This window comes from Triturus cristatus, chromosome 7, assembly GCF_964204655.1.
Source record: "Triturus cristatus chromosome 7, aTriCri1.1, whole genome shotgun sequence".
NCBI classification, from domain to species: Eukaryota; Metazoa; Chordata; class Amphibia; order Caudata; family Salamandridae; genus Triturus; species Triturus cristatus.
The window spans coordinates 1,041,639,420-1,041,659,249 of NC_140590.1; the positions used below are offsets into that span (position 1 = coordinate 1,041,639,420).

The window sequence follows — 19,830 nt, forward strand, 5'->3', positions numbered from 1 at the left end:
ACTCCTCCAGAATGCAAGGAAGAGCCAGCCTAGTTAGTTGGCACCAATGTTTTAACGTGTAGTTGATCCGATTTGGGGTTGGCTGTAGATCCATCTGTCATAGACTAAGGTTATAAAATTGAACATGAGTCCAGGCAGTTGAAGAGCTACACCTGAATAGGATCTGTGAGGACCATTTGGTGCCTTCAGAACAGGAGCTTCTTGTCCCTTCCAACCTGATAGCAAGCCTGAAATTCTGGCTATGGCCCCAGGCTCTATGCTCACTGCCTAACTGGAAGTGCTGCCCAAGATGAATCCCTTCAACCAGCCCAGGAGACCAGAGAATGCCACATTCACAGTCTTGATCCTCCAGAAGCCGGTCATCTGACTTGGTGGTGATCTACCACAACAATGACAAAATTAAGGTTATCTGCCCAAGAACCACAATTCTTCTTGGCAAACATGCCGCCATGAAGCATTAAGTTACCTTTGAGATTGCAGGCCCTTCTCCATTTTGATATTTATGGGCCCAATAAACAGCCTCAGGCCTGGGTGCTGAAACAGTATCCCTTGGTCACACCCTTTCCTGTGTCTACTGTGTAGCAGTGCAGCATTAGTCGGGATCCTGTACACAGACATCCTGAGCATTTGATTGCAGACCACGTGTTACCTTTGTTAAACTTTGGCCCAATCAGGCTGGAAATATGATTATTTAAGATTCCAAGAAAGTCCAAATGACAAGCAACATCATGAGCACTGGTTATGGTGGTTTAGAATCTGAGGTCTCAAGCCTGTGTGGCCTGTGACAATGGCACCAGAGATATTGATTTACAAATCCAGAGAGTTCCTAAACATAACAGGGAGACAACCAGATTGTTCCTGATTCACAAGGAGATGCAATTCTTTGACTGCAACTTGAGGTTTTTAAGAGATAGTAGTTTATGGTATGTTTTGGGGTCACCTTACCAATTGATAGGTTAGCCCAGCAGCCAGAGGATTTGCTCAGCCTATGGTGACGCCTGATTTCAAATGCATGTTACTAGGATGTTGTACTGGTATCCCGAGGAACTTCCCGACAGACTCAATATTAAAGGCTTTCATAACCCTGGACCACTTCAGAATGAATATACCGCTTTTTTACGCATCCTTTTTTCCCCGCAGGGAATTTCAATGTGGTCGTTACACGGACCACGTTGCAACCATGCATACCATTACCCCGCAAGTCGTAACAACGACTTGCGGAGGCGGGGCGCTGGATGTTGGAATAGTATAATTCAGAATTCCAACTCCAGTCTGTGCGTCAGTAGGGAAGGTGTTGGATTTCAAATCCAACACCTTCTGCCCCCTCTGCAAGTCGTTGTTCTGACTTGAGGAGCAATGGTATGTGAGGTTACAACGCGGTCGTTGTAACGACCGCGTGTTGTAATTTCCTGGGGAGAAAAGTTATGGATAAAATCTATAAATATTTTGTAGGGGATATTGTATTATGAAGAATGAAGATGTAAGCATGTTCTTGTACTGAAAATATACGGTACCACTACATATACAATAATGATATTTAAATTTAAAAAATTGGTTATGCTATATGAGGTTATGCTATATGATCTTCTGTATCTGGGAAACAGTAATCCTCTAATTTGTTCCAGAGCAAAGATTTGCAGGTAATGGTTTTGCATAAATATAGGGCTGGTGCTGCCATGAAAAAGATAAGACAGCAGCCATAAAATGTCCTTTAGGGGTGGCATACAATTGCTGAAAAAGGTTTGAAAAATGTTTTCATAAGTGCATGGGGTAAACCGAAGCAGGCACATTTCTATTTTCCTGGAGCACAGAAAATCCTTGCACTGTTCCTGCTTACATGCACACATTCATGAAACCTGCACTGGATGCAGACAACAGAGAAAGTCTTGCACACTGCTGTTTTCAGCCACCTGGACGTGGAATGGAACTGCAGCAATAGGGTGAGTGCTACACTCAAAAGGCAAACAGCAGTTACACCGCAAGCGGTACAACGCATGTCATTATCCCTCATGCCGTTGCAATGCAAAAGGTGTGTAGCAGTGGGTAGAAGGTGTTGAATTTAACTCCAACACCTTCCCTACTGTTGCACACACTGGAGGTGGAATAATAAATTAAAATATTCCAACTTCCGGCGCCCCCGACAGTAAGTCGGGGTAAGGTTTTGCATTGCAACTACATGCGGGATAATGGCATATGTTGTAACGTCACATATCCCACACAAAATCAGAAACACTACAGAGTGTAAACATCCAAGGGCCCAAGTGATTTATGTGAAAAACACATTGATTTTGGAGTAAAGAATTCATAAGTTCAAGACTCCTAATTGTGGACATATTTTGTGATCCTGTGCAACTACCATAATTTAGTTCAAGTCCCAGTTACCAAACTGTAAAGTGAAAGTTCATCAAAATGAGAAGAATTCAGCTAGAAGGCCATTCCATGCATCCACCAGTCTTTCCTCGATGACCCTACTCCCTGATACTCTGTGACATCACAAGCATGTGATCTGTGCCTACATAGCCTCTTCAGTGTCTGCCATGGTGTGCTGTGATCCCTCTTGCTCTGAGTGGTGTCTGTGTTACTTTGTCAGTGTAAACTTAACTCTGAACCTTCCCATGGCAGATAGACAAGCTGGAGAATGAGAACAACCGACTGCAGCAGGACCTGCAGGACGCGCGTGATCAGAACGAGCTGCTGGAGTTCCGGAACCTGGAGCTCGAGGTTGGTCATAGAAAGGCTCAGGTGGCGGGGGTGAAGGGTAGTGTTACTGGGGAAAACCTTAAATACGACATCCCTTGACAGGAGTAAATATCAGACCATTTCTATGATGGGGAAAGATTAGATTGAAGTTTCAGAGTGCTCACAAATTTACACATGGACATATTTGTGGGTGTTCCCTTCCCAAACGTTCAAGGCAAATAGCACTTTGGAACAACCCTTCCAACCTCTTCAGTAGGATTTATTACTGCAGATATCTCTGCATATGTGGCGGAGAAACCTGTAGTAATTGATGCATTTACGCCTTCCAGGAATCCTTAGGACTTTCCTGGGCATAAATGGAGGTATATTTGGCAGTAAACATATGTTTATGGATGTAAATAGTTTTGTGAATAGGGACAATGCTATAATATATTCAGTCATAATGGTGACCACAAAAAATATTTTTCCACAATAGAGGCACTATTATTGCTCAATAATGGGATAGTCTACAGTATAACAAAATATTCTGGAACAATGGTTGCATATTCTAACAAAATGAAAATGTAAGTGAATGACCCCAGCCACTGGTCAGCATTGTTTGAATATGAGTAATAATCCTCTGCTCCTCATTCTAAATTAACAGGCAAATGTTTTTCCTTTCTCCCAACACCCTCTGCAACAACTCGTAATATAGTTGTGTCTATTATGGATTCTTAGGAAGCACCTACCATCCATCCCCCTTAGGCAGAGTTTTAAAGGCAGCCCCACTAACTGCATCTGTTTTCGCTCTCACTATTCCCATAACACAAATCTCCACCAAAAACACAGGAGATATGTCCATATTTGGATACTTCTATGTGAGGTAATCCATGTCACAATATCTGGTATCCAATGCATCTGTATACTGTAAGCCAGAGAAACTTAATGTTAGGAGAGTTCACAGAATAGTACCATCTACATTATTTCAGTCCTCTATTCCTATTTACAAAACAGATATGTGTATTTCCTTAAAAACAAAACATTACCATGTTTTCTTATCCATTACATCAATCAGAAATGTAATGACTTAATAGCACTTGGAAAAGGGTTCTGTTAGAAAGAACAGGTGGTAACAAGGTGTAATTGATTAACTTATTCATTAATTATAACTTTCCTGGATTGTCATATCTTCCATTGGTATATTGTAGGAGCGAGAAAGGAGGTCGCCGCCATTCAACCTGCAAATCCATCCCTTTGCTGACGGTGTCAGTGCCCTCCAGATATACTGCATGAAGGAAGGTGTCAAGGTAAAGAGGGCCCCAATGCTCTGGGTGATACTCGATAAACCACCCTAAACATTCACATCCTTCACTGGCTGCCATCATCCGCTTCATCAGCCCTGATTCTTTCCACAGCTCAAACACCACTGCTGTAAAATTAATCTTTCTTCATATCTGGAATCCTTTGTATTGCCAATCCTTCTGTGGGACAATCCAGTTGGAAAGGTCCTTAAGAGTTAGTGTTGGACTTGGCCCTGTCTGAAGGGTCATCCTGAGACTTGTTTGCCTTCACACTCCTGTTTGTTTTCTGAACCTGTTTTTGTTGGCCTTCAGGACTCTGCACACTTTACCACTGCTAACCAGTGCTAAAGTGCTTGTGCCCTCTCCTTAAAACATGGCATAATTGGCTTACACCCAATTACGTTTTACATGTCCTGGTAGTGAAAAACCCCTAAATATTTTTTCACTACAGTGAGACGTACCTCTCCCATAGGATAGCATTGAAGTTACCTGATCACATTTAATAAGCTATAGCTTCCAAATGAGAAGGGGTACACAGGTCAAGTTTAGTGTCTGAAATTTTTAAATTAAAGCCCCTCTTTAATGGTGAAGTTGGATGTTTAATCCCAAAGCTGAAAATGGCACTTTTAGAAAGTTGCCATTTCCTTGTTCTAACCATTTAGTGCCTGCAGTATGATCCTGTGTCACATGACTGGGCGTAGCTGGCAGTTGGACTTTGTGCATTGCCCCCAGTCAGCGAGACAAAGGGAAGATAGGTGTTGGCAGGATGAGCTACTCTGAGTTAACGAGGAGTAGGAGCAGTCAACTACTGGACTTGCACATCACAAAGGCTCTGCCTGAGCACTCTAACAAAGGGCTTGCTACTAGTCTATCGTGGCCCCAGAAAAGCTGGGGTTAGGACAAGGAGGAAGGGAGACCTGACACTTCAGGGGGGTGGAAACCTCTAGAAGCTTCCTCCATTTCAAAGCTTGGCACCAAGTATAAATGTTGGACCTCAGACCCCAACTCTCAGTACACTTCTAGACCTGTGGACTCTGCCAGGAAGAAGGATGGCTGTGCTGCTGAAAGGACTGCCACTCTGCTGGACTGCTGCTCTGAAATACTGCTAGCCTGCTGTACTGGCCTGCTGCCGCCTTGCCTGCGGGAATAGACCTGCATCAGTTGTACCTAGGACCTCAGACCGACTCCAAGGGCTAGTTAGATGTCCTTCACACTCAGGCCTCAAGGACAGAAGGTTCCAACAACCTTGAACCCGGCACCTGGACTCTGCCATGTGTGAGTCCTACCCTGCCAAGTGGACCCACCCCAGTCCTGGACCATTGGAAGTGAGTTTGAAGGTGCTCTGCCAGCCCACCTGTGGATGCAGCAAAACCGACACATCTCCTCTGCTGCGTGGCACAACCTCGAGCAGAAACGATGCATCGCCTGTGCTGCATGGACTTTTCCCAATGCAAGGACTTCATATTTCAGCCCCATCAGAACCACTGCTGTGAGTTGCATCCTCAACGCAAGAGCTCACATTGCAACCCTCTCATCGACAGCAACCTGGATAATGCCCCAGGACTCTGCATCACAAGCCCTGCAGCTTCTTCGAAATCAGCCGGTGCTTGTTGCATGTCCGATGCAGGACTTCACCACACAAACTCCCTTGTCGACATCCTCCACAGCGACAATGCAGGCCCTTGCAACTCCTCGGAAACAATGCATTTCCGACTAGGTGCTCACATCGCCTTGGCTGTGCGACCCATCTACGACACAGGACTCTGCAACTCTTCACAACCAGGATTTAAAGTACACTTGTTTAGTGGCCTGACTTTGTCCCGGTCCGGGTCAACCAAATAGCTACAGTTTGAGCTTTGTGCTTTTGGGACTATTTTCACTGAAATCTTTAAAATGCATATCTTCTGTTCTACTGTTTAGATTTTTGTTGTTTTGGTCTTGGTTTATTTTATTACAATTTACTCAATTTGTCTAAATTGGTGCGGGATTTTCCTTGTGTGGTGTTTTCACTATATTACTGTTTAAAGTGATGCATAAATACTTTACACATTGCCTCTATGTTAAGTCGGACTGCTCTGTGCAAGGCTACCAGAGGGTTGAGCACAGGTTAATCTGGGGTTTTGCTTGTGACTTGACCCTGACATAGATTGTGGTTTATGTTTCAGTAGGGTTTCACCCCTCCCAACCTGTAACCCAGTTACTTAGAGATAGTTTCTTGTATAAATGCACTCGTTGCAATGATCCATGTTCACAGTTGTTCGGTATATCTATTCTCTCCCACCAATTTTGCTTTTATTCAGCACCAGCACTGAATATCCTTCTCCCATTCAGCATGAGTGCATTCGCTCCCTTCCGGTTTGTGTGCATGTGCCTGGGAATGTTGATGTTGAAAGATGGAGGAAAGCTTCTACCAGTAGACCAACAAGGTCAGCCCATCTACCTCCTATCTCCCCTTAAATCTATCTGGCTTGGATGCACGTGTTTCCCCTTTGAAGAGAATCATGCCTACCAAGAGCCATTTGACCCTATCACTGCATGCTGTGAGCAAGAAAATACTGCCATACCCAGCCACATCTCCTCACCTCAATAAAGACTGCCAGGGAAGCCACCCTGAATCCACATCTGATCCGAACAGAGGTAAAATGCCTGAGAAAAACAACTTCAAACTGATTGAGTGGTGCCAAAATGTTTAAACTGCCAGTTGACTACTACCCAGCTACCAGGGACAGTGAATATAAGGAGGAGCTTCACTCCAGCAAAATGAAGTACTTCATCAAAACAAAACTGATATCGACATGCCTGGTGCGGTTGTATTATGGAACAACCCATGCCTCAAGAAAGAATGCCTGAACCACGCGGTCTTAACCATGATGGCGTCTTTCCCACGCTTGCCTTTACCACGCAATTTCATGGTAAAGACATGATTGTTAAAGGGACATGTGTGGTAAACATCACACTTCTGCCCCTCTGCTCTGAGCCCTAACATTTGGCCCTCCTGCAGTCTATTCTACCCGACCCAGCCATAGAAACTACCCTACCCTCTATCCTGATCCTTAAAACCCAACCCCCTAGCCCCAAAAAACTACCACAACGCCAGTCGCCCTCTCTGAGCCCTAACACCAGCCCCACCCCCTAAAACCTACCCCCCACCTCCCTCCTCTCCTTTCCAACTGCCCCCTCAGCCTGAAAACTACCCCTTGCTTGTCCCCTGCCCTGAACCCTAAAACTTAGCCCCCTAAAAGCTACACCGACCCCAGCCCCTTCCCTGAGCCCTAAAACCAGCTCCCACCCCTTAAACATACCCCACCTCTATCCTGCCCCAGCTCAACTGCAACCTTGGCCTGAAAACTGCCCCTTGCCCTGATCCCTAAAACTACCGACTTCCCAGCCCTGAAAACTACCCTGACCCCCCAGCACTGAAAACTACCCCCAACTCATACAAACTACTCCCAAAACCCCACTTACCTCGATTTGTCGCATCCTCTCCCGATCCTTCCTCTTCCTGCTTCCGGCAGCCAGCAACTAGACCACATGTGTGGTTAAGGCATATGCGTGGTAAGGCAAGTGTGGTTACACTTACGATGTCAGAACGCGCGTGGCTGAGGCCGCAGTGTTCCAACCGATTCCCGCCTGGTGCTTTCCTGAATGTCTGGAGCTGCCTACTGCCTGTCTCCCCAGGACTGGGGCGAAACACAAATCCTGGGTCTACAAGGGCACCTCTACACTTGAAACTTAAACATTTTGATCTAAGTAGACATCTAAAGAACTATTCAAAATCCGCAGCTTAACCATTAGCTATTGTTTCCTCAGGGAGATATTCCAAATACATCCGGGAACTTTATATCGTCCGTTTGTGTTAAAAGCATCGGAACACTGCCATTCTTTCTGATTTTTACTGCCCTATAATCTTATAAATTATTTCTTTCCGAGCAATAACTCTTGGTAGTCACTGTTCTTTCTTGGGATTGGGATGTTTGTGTTACACTGTGTCTACCTTACGGCCCCACCCCCTCACACACACTCACCGCCGCCTCCAATGATCTTCAGATCTTCTGGAATGAAGACACTTTGAGGTCAGCGACTCTTCTTCAAAGTACAATTGGACGAAGACCAGCTGTAGGGGTGATTGCCTAACGCTGATTGACATTCGTCTTATTGCAAGCTTTACTAGACTTGCGTCAATGGTGGGGCACAAAACATAGCCTTGTGTTCAAAGGTATCTACACTTATATCAGCCCACCCCGCTTGTATTTTAAGATACAAATAGGTACACAAATGCCGTGCCTCTCTAGGAGCACATCCTACCTTGTCTTAAAAGTAAGGATGGAAGGGGTGAGCTTGCCTTCGCAGGGTCTCTACTCCACAGCTGACTTTTGAAATGGAAATATTGTACCAGCAATGCTTGTTGAGTCCAGCTGACTGTCAGCTGACAAAGAACTGAGGCCATGTATGCCTAAGTCCCAGTTGGGTGTCCCTCTTTGTAGCACTTTATTTACTATCTATTGTATTACCAAAAGTAATACTGATTTATTTTCACTTTCTTGCAGGATGTCAGCATCCCGGGCCTCATCAAGCAGTTAGATATTCTGGGAGACAACGGGGTAAGTATGAGTTTCCTTAAAATGTGTGATGTGGAATGTAAACAAAATTCCAGTGACCTTTTGATTTTTTTCAATTAAGGCTAAGATTTCTTCTGAACTCAAGAAATAGAAAGAGAGTAAGTCCTCTGAACCTAGGGGACAGATTCTATTAGACTGAAAGGACTACAACTCCCCTAGGTGTATGTGATACACCCAGGGGAGTTCTAGTCCTTACCGTCTTAGATTTCTTATGAACAACTGCAACACAAACAGAGTGTGACCAAGACAGACACATCCATGAGTGGCCCTTTATGTGTCTGAGGACGCATTGGGTATAACCCAAAGGAGATTGGTATAAGGGTGCAAACGTAATTTTTGGGAGAAACACACGTATTATGCAAATGTGTGTGTGAAAACGGTACACAATGGCATAGCGTGTGTTCAGAGCATGAAAGATAATTTGAGACCGTGCTCTTAGTCACAGTTTTATGGTTCCAACTTGAATATTTTGCTTAAGCTACTCTCCCGAGCGCTAATATTGTCTATATGAGTGTGACCATGAAATGGCAGACTTTCACAAAATTCACCTAAGGTAACATATACAAATTTCACATGATTTCACCCTTGTAATAAAAATGTTGCCAGGGCATAGTTGTTGCACTGATGTGCTATCAATCTCATTGGAAGATCTCCATACTTTTCAAATAATATGTAATATGTAGGTAAAACTTGTAGTTGAAGACATTACGTGAAGCATGGCAGGTCACTCACATTTGCACAGCCCCAGTGCTTAATTTGAGCCGGTGGTTGCTGGTGGGGCCGCTAGTACTCATTTTTGGGGACTGGAACTTATTTTTCTGCATTAGACATTTATGGAGAGCAAGAGAACGAAAAACACACAAAAAGGAAACACAGAAGAAGAGAAAGATAGAAAAAACCATTGTAAAAGGACAAAATAGGAACCGGCAAGAGTGACATAAATTGTCAGGGATTGTCTGGTAGTGGATTAAAGCAGCATGAGGGGGACTTAATAGTAGACAGCCCGGGTATTTAGTGTGCTGACATTTAATGTCACTGGCTGAGGGCTTCTAAATAGAGCTTTGGACAATTGCACTTACTTGCACTTATTCTTTTATAAAATAAGCACCGCAAGTCAGATCTGACTTTCAGCAGCATAAAACAGCACGTGTTTGGCCTCCTTAGTAATCATCTGATTGAGCAGGAAGTGCTGTCCAATTCAGTAATACAGTGAATAAGGTGTTCAATCTGCAAAGTCAAGATACAGATGTGCCCTTAATCACTATAAATGGAATCCCTAATAACAAAATGTATTTTTATTTAATTAGTGGCGATTTCTTAGGTGCTCCTCGCATGCTCCTTAAATAGTGCATAATTTGCAAATAAATACTTACATAAGGCAAGGGCTCAAACGTTTTCTTAGGAGCTCGCTGCTAGCAGTGTAGGGGGCCAGGTGGAGAGGGGAGGGTCAAATACCAAGAATATCCCATTTTGATTTTTTTATATTCTGTTTTCTCAGATTGCCTTTAACTACCTTGCCTTGGGTCTAAGTCTGATGAAAATAAGGTCCGGTTCCCAAAAATTAATGCCAGCGCCCACCATCTATAACCACCAACATAAATTAAGCATTGTGCTTTAAAGTGCTTGGTGAGCAATTGTTGAACAAGTGAGAGAAGGGGGAAATAAAACAGAGAGGAAGTGATGACTCAGGTGCATTTCACAGCTTTGTAAGTCACATTACGAGTGCCTGATTGTCCAGAATCCTTAATGGGCCTGTTGGGCCATAGGGAGCAGCACAGACCACATATTTGCTTCTTGAGTGAAAAAGGCCGCTTTAATGAAGACAGGTGCACAACACACACTTTTTACCCTAGGCCTGTGCACCTGTGCTCCACTAAAACTACCAGCACTCTTTCGAATGCCAAAGGACACCCCTCTTTCAACTAACCAAAACCCGAAAACTCTTCCATCTACGGAAGGATGGGTGGGAAAATTGTCATAACTGCTACTGTCATAACTGCCACTGTACAATATAACAAAAGAGAGAGAAAGGGATTTCACAACTAAGTTGTAAGGGGTACTCCCAGTCCCCTAAGGTATACACAATAAACAAAGAAGGGGGTATCCTTAAATAAGAGAAGGTAAAAACCTTCTATCTGTTAGAGAGTTCACAGAGAAGTAAAAAGAGAAATTATTTCTTTTTTATGAAACCCCTCACTCACCAACCTAGTTGGTGACGTGCTTCATCATCGGGGTCCACCCGGGCAGCCGAATACCACCCGGGTGTGCTTCAACGCCTGATTACAGCGGAGCAGGTTTGTTATTATCTCAGTACGTGTAAGTGACGTGTGTGAGTGAGTGAAATAAAGTTAAAAGTAATCCTACTGTACTCCCTAATGAATTTAATATGGAGCAGCAGGATCACAGTTAAAAAAGTGGTGAGGTGTAATACTAATGTAGGTTTGATTTGACCTAAAGTATTATCCAAAAATATTCAACCTTTGAATGTAGTCACAGGTTTTCGTCAGGACCTATCGACACACCGGGCGGTCTACACACACTAAGGTGCATCCAACCCTGGAGCGTCTGTGTGCCACCTACTTATACTTGCGGAGGTGGTAAAAGGGTTCAGGGAGTCCTCTGTGTACAGATGAACCTGAAAAAAGCACATACAGTTCTGGGCAGTCAGAAAATAATCTATTTAAAATTAGAGTGAACAGTGCCCATTTCCGTGTGAACTCTCATTTTTGCGCATATAATCACCACATTCTGAGTTATACGCCCCGGTAATTGCCAGTGATTATTGGAACCGAACATCCGTTCCATATTATGCGAAATTAGCATCAACCCACTAAATCGTTGTGGAAGTCGTGGGTGTCTTACGGCTACACAGCAATGGTGAGCATACTTGATGTGTAATTCTACAGAGCGGCCAGACACACGTGAAAACGACTCTATTTGTGACATGCGTGCGCTAAGGAAATTATTTAAAAACAGAACACAGTGAAAATGAGGAAAAGACTCAAAACTCACTCGCGATTCTTAATCGAATCGTATCATGGGCTCGTAAGGGAGGCAGACGGTGCTGCGTTACTGTTGGACAAAAAACACAAAACACGGGCGGCACTGGTCAGAACACTCAACTCTAAGTGCCTCACATGTGTATGGCCACCAGCTCTTCCCTCCACACTCTTACCTCAGCTCAAAAAGAGCCCAAAAGAAGCTCAAAACAGCCTGGACTTCACCATGGCCCAAACTCACCGAGTGGCTGCCCCTCCAAAGCCCATTGGGCCATAAAGAGCGTTGCTTCTTGTGTAAAAAAGGCTGCTTTATTGAAGACAGGTGCACATCACATACAATTTACCTTAGGCCTTTCCCTCACAAAACTAGACCCCACTATATATTACTTGACCTAGTTCCCCCTACACTGTCCCCTAAATTTACCGCCCCTTTAACATCTTTATCTTGCAACTGTAACTCCTAACCCAGCATTGAACTGTTAACCTTTACAATGGTAAACACTTTGACCTACATCATTTATCATCAAAGTATCCTAACCCTTAACTTTTCCTTTCTCTAGGTTTAACTTTATTACCACCACCCATTGTCCTGCTTCCCGTATGTTTACAACCATCTTCTTTATGTATAACCATTGCAAATGGGCTATTTAGCCCTCGCAGTACCACGAGCGCGCAGCGATCGCGCGCAGCCCCGCCGAAGACCCGCCAAAGAGCTGCCCGTCTGCGCCCGTCCGCGCTAAGGCAGCGCCTGGCGCCAGATATATTGTTCCCCCTCTCACATGTTTCAGGGTAAGATGTGCTATTCTAAGACCGAGTTGTTGAGTCTCCAGCACCCCACTTGCGCATGTACCAGGCGGAACCCAGCCCATATTCTAAATCCCCTACTACACCCCTCCAAACTCTGCTCTAATACCAAATCGAAATCTAAACCGCCCCAGGCCCTCAGGCTAGGACACTTAAATGTTAGATCTATGCAAAAACACCATCTAGAAATCCATGATCTCTTAATAGATCACTCCCTTGATGCCCTGTTCACGACCGAGACGTGGCTCCAAGATGACATGGACTCGGTTTGCAATTTAGCTACTCCTACGGGATATACCACTCACACGGTGAACAGGAGATCAAGAGGGGGCGGGCTAGCACTTATAGTCAAATCTCACCTTGCCTGCCAACTAACTAAAGTGGACATTAAGGGCAGCGAAAGCGTTCGCTTTTCTATCAAAGCCAACTCACAGTTCTGCGCAACTGGCCTCTTGATTTATAGACCCCCTGGCGCTGACGTCCCCTTCATTAACTCTCTCCTACAGTATCTGGGCACTAACATCACTAAAACGGCTAATTTCACGATCATAGGCGACCTCAACATACATCTAGACAGAGACACCGAGCCTAAAGTTGCCACCTTTCTTGCGGATCTTGCTGCTTTTCAGCTTAATCAACTCGTAAGTGGTCCCACCCATAGAGCGGGACACCTCCTCGATCCCATCTTTACTAATATTACGAGTGGATCCGCATACCCGCCTATTCCTATGACTTGGACGGACCATCATTTGGTAATACTGTCAATTTCCTGCAATTCTAGCCCTGTTCTGGTGCCCACTCCGCTAGTTCAAAAACGTCCATGGAGAAAACTCCGCTTAGAAGATCTGCATGAACTCCTGGTGGTAAATCCTCCTCCCTTAAGTGAGGACCTTGACGTAAGGTATGACCAGTTTTGCCTCTGGATCACCCAGGCACTAGACACCCTGATCCCTGCCAGGTGGATCAAGGCCCGTACCCATACGGCTAGTCCTTGGTACAACTCTGAACTAGCCATTCTGAAAAAGGAATGCAAAAAGGCGGAGAGGGGTTGGAGAAAAAACTACGATGCCAATCTCAAACAGAATTATGCCCTACTCCAGAAAACCTATCACCGAAAGGTGTGCAGAACAAGAGCGGCATATTATGCCGATGAAATCAACAGTAGCTCCAACACCTCTAAATCTGTTTTTAAAATTCTGAAAGACCTTACTGCGAAAAAAACTGCTATCACTGCCACTACCTCCCCTGACCTTTGCAATAATATGGCTAATTTTTTCACCAATAAGATTAGGAAAATTTATGACACTTTCCCTAAATGTCCGCAGCTTTCGGTTACTCTGGACTCTACCAGACCTTCTCTTTCCTCTCTTCCTACTCTTGAGCAAGAGAGTTTTCAAAAAATTTGTAGAAAAATTAAATCTGGCTCCCCGGCGGATCCCTTAAAACCGGAGACTTTCTGTGAAGCCCATGAACTTATTACAGAACATATACGAGGCACTATTAACCTGTCTCTCTCTACTGCCAGCATTCCTTCTAAATGGAAGCAGGCACGGGTATCCCCCATCTTAAAAAAACCCACTTTAGATCCCATGCTTCCTGAAAATTTTAGGCCCATCTCCCTGCTTCCCTGGCCAGCCAAAATCATCGAGGCACACGTCAATAACATTCTGACCAACTTCCTCCTAACCAATAACATTCTGGATGACTCCCAACACGGGTTTAGAGCTGGTCACAGCACCGAGACAGCCCTGCTCAGTGTTACAGAGGACCTCCGTACCATCCTTGACAGCGGCGGAATGGCAGCACTGGTCCTGTTGGACCTCAGTGCTGCCTTCGATACGGTGTCGCACGAGGTCCTTCTGACGAGATTGGAGGAAATTGGTATTACAGGGATAGCTTTAGGATGGTTTAGAGACTTTCTTTCCAACAGGTCTTTCAGAGTCTCCACCCCCCCTTACATCTCGAAGGAGCATAATATCGGACAGGGAGTGCCGCAGGGTTCTTCCCTGAGCCCTACCCTGTTCAATGTCTATGTCCGCCCCCTTGCAGAGGTGGCTAGAAGGAGCGGACTAGCATTGGTATCCTACGCTGACGATACCCAGCTGGTGGTGGATCTCAATGACAACAGTGGTCTGGAGGCTTATCGCTTTAAACAGACACTCACTGACATCACCAACTGGATGACGGCGAATTTTCTCCAACTTAACGCGGGGAAAACAGAGATACTGCTCCTGGGGAAAAATACCGCGTCCTGGGGTGACAGCTGGTGGCCTGATGTCTTGGGCCAACCTCCTAAGCCTAAGGAATGCGTTAAAAATCTGGGAGTCTGGGTGGACTCAGCACTGAGGTTTACGCACCATACTAAAAAGGTGGCGGCCACCTGCTTCGGCATTCTACGTAACCTCAGACCTATTTTGAGGTTCTTCGACTGCCGCACCCGCCAGTTAATTGTTCAGGCGACTATCCTTTCAAGACTGGATTATGCCAGTTCTCTTTTATTAGGGGCGAACCTTGCCGAAACCTCCAGACTACAGAGAGTCCAGAATGCGGCTGCCAGGGTGCTGGTAGGTCTCCCTCGCCACTCCTCGACGACCGGAGCCTTGAAAAAATTACACTGGCTCCCGGTGGGTAAAAGGATCCAGTTTAAGGCACTATGTTTAGCCTTTAAAATCCTTAAAACCGCCTCTCCCCCAATGCTGTGCCCCCTCTTGTCGGAGTATACTCCTAGGAGGTCGCTTCGCTCAGAGGGACAACATCTTGCGATCATTCCTCGCACCAGACTGGCCAGAGTAGGCGGCCGATCCTTTAGCTTCTTAGCTGCCAAGTTATGGAATAGTCTTCCGGAATCTATCCGTGGCATGCAGGACCTTTTGACCTTCAGAAAGGCTATTAAAACTCACCTTTTTCAATAATTGCCTCTCTTTCTTTGCGCCTCTTTCTTTCTGCAATTGGTTTTTTCGCAGCGCCGGGACGCCCCTTGGCTGGGGCAGCCGTGCGCTATATAAATTACCATAACATTAACATTAACATTAACAAATGAAATGACCACTGCCACTCAGAAATGGCCTATCCTCCCTCCTCCTCTTTTCTGACCCTCCCTGTAGGAAACTTCCTTGTTTCTGCTCCCAGTCAGGACCTTATCTAAGGACTCTTTTCCCTCAATCAAATTCAACTGTCGCCAGTATGGCGATAGATGCACTCTATCCCCTCTTAAGAGATATGTGGCCTCAAACTCCAGTTCCAGATGTTCTACCCTGCCAAACCTCTCTTCACTACTAAACATCCACATATCTCTGTTAATCTTACACAGGTCCTTGTCAATGACGGCTGGCCCGATCACACCTCTCCAATGTTGCTGCAAAGCAAATTCTGTTTAAATAACAAATGCCCCTGACAACTGCCTCCTAATTTCCAGGATGTCCCTGTTCATCTCTTTCAACAGGGCGAGACCTTTACATACCACTAAATCATTTTCACCTACATGCAACACCAAAATGTCAGGACATCTGTGCCTCCTCAATAGTTGATTCAAGTAATTTAAAAGTTCCTGCCAGCGCATACCACCTTTTCCATGCCATTTCACTGCAAAAATGCTGTTCATCCAGCCCAAAGTTACCGCCTCAGCCTTTCTGTAGTTCATGTTATTCAGCCCATTTAATAAATGAATGTCCCACAATCCATATTGACAAATCACTGACTTCCAGCCCAGCAACCGCACCTGAAAAGAACACAAATGGGAGATATGGAATTGGCGGTGTCACAAACCCCTGTCCTGTTTCCCCATGCACATATAGCCAGAAGCAGCCTAACGACCATTGGCACAATGTCATAATCCTTTCCCTGCCTCAGCCACTTTGGACTGATTCTCTGGCCTCACCAATCCTAGAGGAGTGTGTCCCAAATTCCTTTGGGATTTCCCCATGCTTTCCAAGGCGCCTCGCTTGACCCACAGAAGTTGATGAGCTGTTACCCAAAACCCATCCATATAACGGACGACTTCTCCTCTTGATGCCTCACTGACCTCCCACCACTTTGCTCCTCACTTTACTAGACACACCTCCCAGGCCGGAAAAACAGAAAGTCTCACTCCCTTTCCTAGCGCCCTCTGATCTGTTTTAGATTGATTAATGCACAATTCCAGCCTGTCCTCCTAACCTTCAACATCCCCTCACTCCAAACCCAGGATACCTTTCCTACCCAGCGGCTCCAAAACCCAAAAAATCCCCAAAAGACATCCCCGAAATGAAAGACGAGAACAGGACCCTTTATCTCTTATCTGTGCATATCTGCTGAAGCACTGATAAATGTTTACAGAGCAACCACCGGGATAAAGGCCTCTGACTACGAGGCTGTGGCCCCTTTTCCCTGGTGCACCAAGACCCACGCACCCGACGTCAGCAAGTCCATATGATCTGCCTCAGCTAGCAGGCGCATGGCCTCGTGGACATGGAAATCTGACATGATTACCTAAATCTAGCTACCTTAACTTGCCTGAAACTTATAAAAATTGTCCTAATTGCTACTGATTGCCACTGTGTCACCACAAAATGGTGACAGAATTTAATAAAGTGCCCGTTTATAGGTCGGGCGATAAAGCCCAACACAGCCCAGCCCCAAAAAAGCCCAAAAGAAGCCTGGTGCAATCTGGGCTGCACCATGTTCCAAACTCCCCGGGTGGGACACACCCTGCCTTTGGCTCGCCCTCCCCTCACCCCAAAGCCCATTGTCCTACGTAAGTGCCCATGAAACTCCAGAGGGATTGAACTCAAAAACGTACATTCTGTTGCCAATTCAAACTCCATCAACCTGTTTCATTCAGCTGGTGCACAAAATGTAAGGGTGATTGGTTTATAGTTCATGAAAAGGTTTGGATACATTTGGATATTTCTCCTGGAGTTACACCTGCCCTCCAACACTGAGCATCATTACATTATAGTTGGTGCGTATAAGATCGGTGTTCCTTGTTTCGATACCTTCTGCATTCTGCTAGTCCGAGAACAATATCTAATACCATGCCCCATCATAATACTACTTAATAATCTGAAAGGGAGCATCCAGAATTTTCACATTCTCTTGAGGTTAGATGATCTTCTGGGTTTACAATATATATATTGGAAGGAAAATTCGTCATCTAACATGTTTCATAGGTCATTGCCATGGATAACTGTGGCCATATTGAGTTACTTCTGAAGGATCATCCTTGGCAGCCATCTTGCTTATGTTCCAATGGATGCCTTAGGAATCTCTCAGCTTTCTCTGTAAATTCTCTATGAAACCTTCTTTCTGATTTAAAACACAGCCAGGAAGGCAACATCAATCTCCATGAAATAGGATTAGTGCAACATTATCCCGCTAACATGCACTACGGCATGGAGACTGTAGCGAACCTGGAGGACAACAGCAAAGTGTAGTGTGCTTACATGGCCCAAGGCTGCCAATTCATAAACAAGTGCTATTCAAGGTCCTGATAATTACCTTCAAGACAGTTCACTCCTCAGGTCCGTATTATCTTCGAACCAGATTTATGCGCTATAGGCCCTCCCGGCATCTTAGGTCGTCTAATGCTAATATGTTAAAAATACCAGCTTTTAGATTGGTCTCAAAAGGAGGAAAATCGCTTGCAGTACTTGGGTCTAAGGCATGGAATAAACTACCTATCCAGCTTCGTCAGATCCAATCTAGGAATTAGGAAAGCCCTAAAGACCTGGATTTTTTCAGCATTGAACGCCCTGTGCAAAACTCTTATCTAATACTTGTACCCTCGCCTTTGGCAGTCACTCAGTAGGCTTCCAACTCTGGATTCTGTTCAGCGCCAAGATGCTCCTCGGAGTGACAGTAGCTCTCTACAAGTGTCTAATTACATTACATTACGTTACAAGGAACACTTCTGCTATATCAATGTAGCAGTTGTATCCCACTACCAATAAAACATTTCACTTCATCAAACTATAAAGAGATTGTTACAAAAGATCAATGCGGATGACCAAGGTTCAGCACTTCAATTCCAAAGTGAAGAAAGTCCTTTATCTGTGCACGCCCGTCTGGAGCTTGCCGCACTTCTGCTCCACTGAGAATCAGACAAAATCATGAGGGTGAGGACGGTGCACCAGAAACGAAGTCAAGGGAAAACCTCAAGTTCATTCAAAATGTCCTTTATTCTATAAGTTAGTTTTTAAAATTTCCACCACAGCCAACGCGTTTTGTTCCATAGGAACTTCGTCAGGGCTCAGAAAAGTATCTCACGAGGGCTCCAAAAAGTTTTTGAATACGATAACGAAGAGCGCGTCTCTATTGAAAAGGTTGGTAGGCCACTACACTGGCCCATTCTTCTCCCAACACTAACTTGGGGTGACTACTCTTTTGGGATTAAACCTCCGGATATTTATGGAGGATAAGATACTACAATATTGATCGAACTATTTACAAATATAGGCTGGGGTGATTTGAACAAACCTCCAATATTGGATGGAGGGGTTTATGATCTTGGGCATAGGACTGTTTTGAGCCCTCGTGAGATACTTTTCTGAGCCCTGACGAAGTTCCAATGGAACGAAACGCGTTGGCTGTGGTGGAAATTTTAAAAACTAACTTATAGAGTAAAGGACATTTTGAATGAACTTGAGGTTTTCCCTTGACTTCGTTTCTGGTGCACCGTCCTCACCCTCAAAATTATAAAGAGATATAAGAAACACATCCTACTGATAAATATGACCAAGTGGTCCCCAATAGCTCACTCCATTATGTGATCTACTATATATCATTTATATTCCGATTTAAACATAGGCAAGAATCTGCAAGAAAACCATTAGCTGTGCCCTTCGGTGGCCTTCCTTTCTTGGTTGTTGTAAGCTCTATTCCATTGTAATATTTTTGTTAGTTCCCTCTCTAGTATTATAGGGGTGTAAGTTAATTGTTCTATACACAGCTGTAGGATCCTGCTGCAATGTGTTTTTTTAAACATCTGTATCTACAGCCTAACCTTTCATTTGTAGCTATGTTAGAATTATGTCCTCCACTGCAGCTCTGAGACCAATAAGGACCTCTGCCTCTTTACTAACTGCAGTACTTCCCTCCATGCAGAATTTAAGGAACGAAGAGCAAGTCGCCATCATCCAGGCGAGCACCGTGCTGTCCCTGGCAGAGAAGGTACAGTCCTGTTGTTTTATACTCACAGTGTGTGTTCAGTTCCATGTTGTCATTGGTGGCAAGTCCCATTTTTCCAGTCTTTATCTGTGCTCACCATCACAAGTCACTAGTGGATGAGTTACAGCCCCAACACACCGCTCCATGGTCAGCTGTCGATGGATGTTGGTTGAGAGATCACTTGTCCTTGCTCCAAACTATGATGTGTGATCCGGTGACGCAGTGACTCTCCTAATGGGACATAAAGAGAAACAATTGTCATTTCCAAGCTCAATGTGAAACACT

General features: G+C 44.8%; 1 protein-coding gene across 2 annotated transcripts in view; it reads left to right on the forward strand.

Moving 5' to 3' along the window:
* The window catches only part of JAKMIP2 (janus kinase and microtubule interacting protein 2), a 354,418-nt gene that overhangs the window by 278,290 nt on the left and 56,298 nt on the right, over nucleotides 1-19,830 (forward strand). For both annotated transcript variants that reach the window (XM_085618096.1, XM_085618097.1), the window contains exons 14-17: nucleotides 2,623-2,721; nucleotides 3,888-3,986; nucleotides 8,528-8,581; nucleotides 19,483-19,548. In XM_085618096.1, the coding sequence (XP_085474222.1) occupies nucleotides 2,623-2,721; nucleotides 3,888-3,986; nucleotides 8,528-8,581; nucleotides 19,483-19,548 (318 nt within the window). The remainder of the gene's footprint in view (nucleotides 1-2,622; nucleotides 2,722-3,887; nucleotides 3,987-8,527; nucleotides 8,582-19,482; nucleotides 19,549-19,830) is intronic.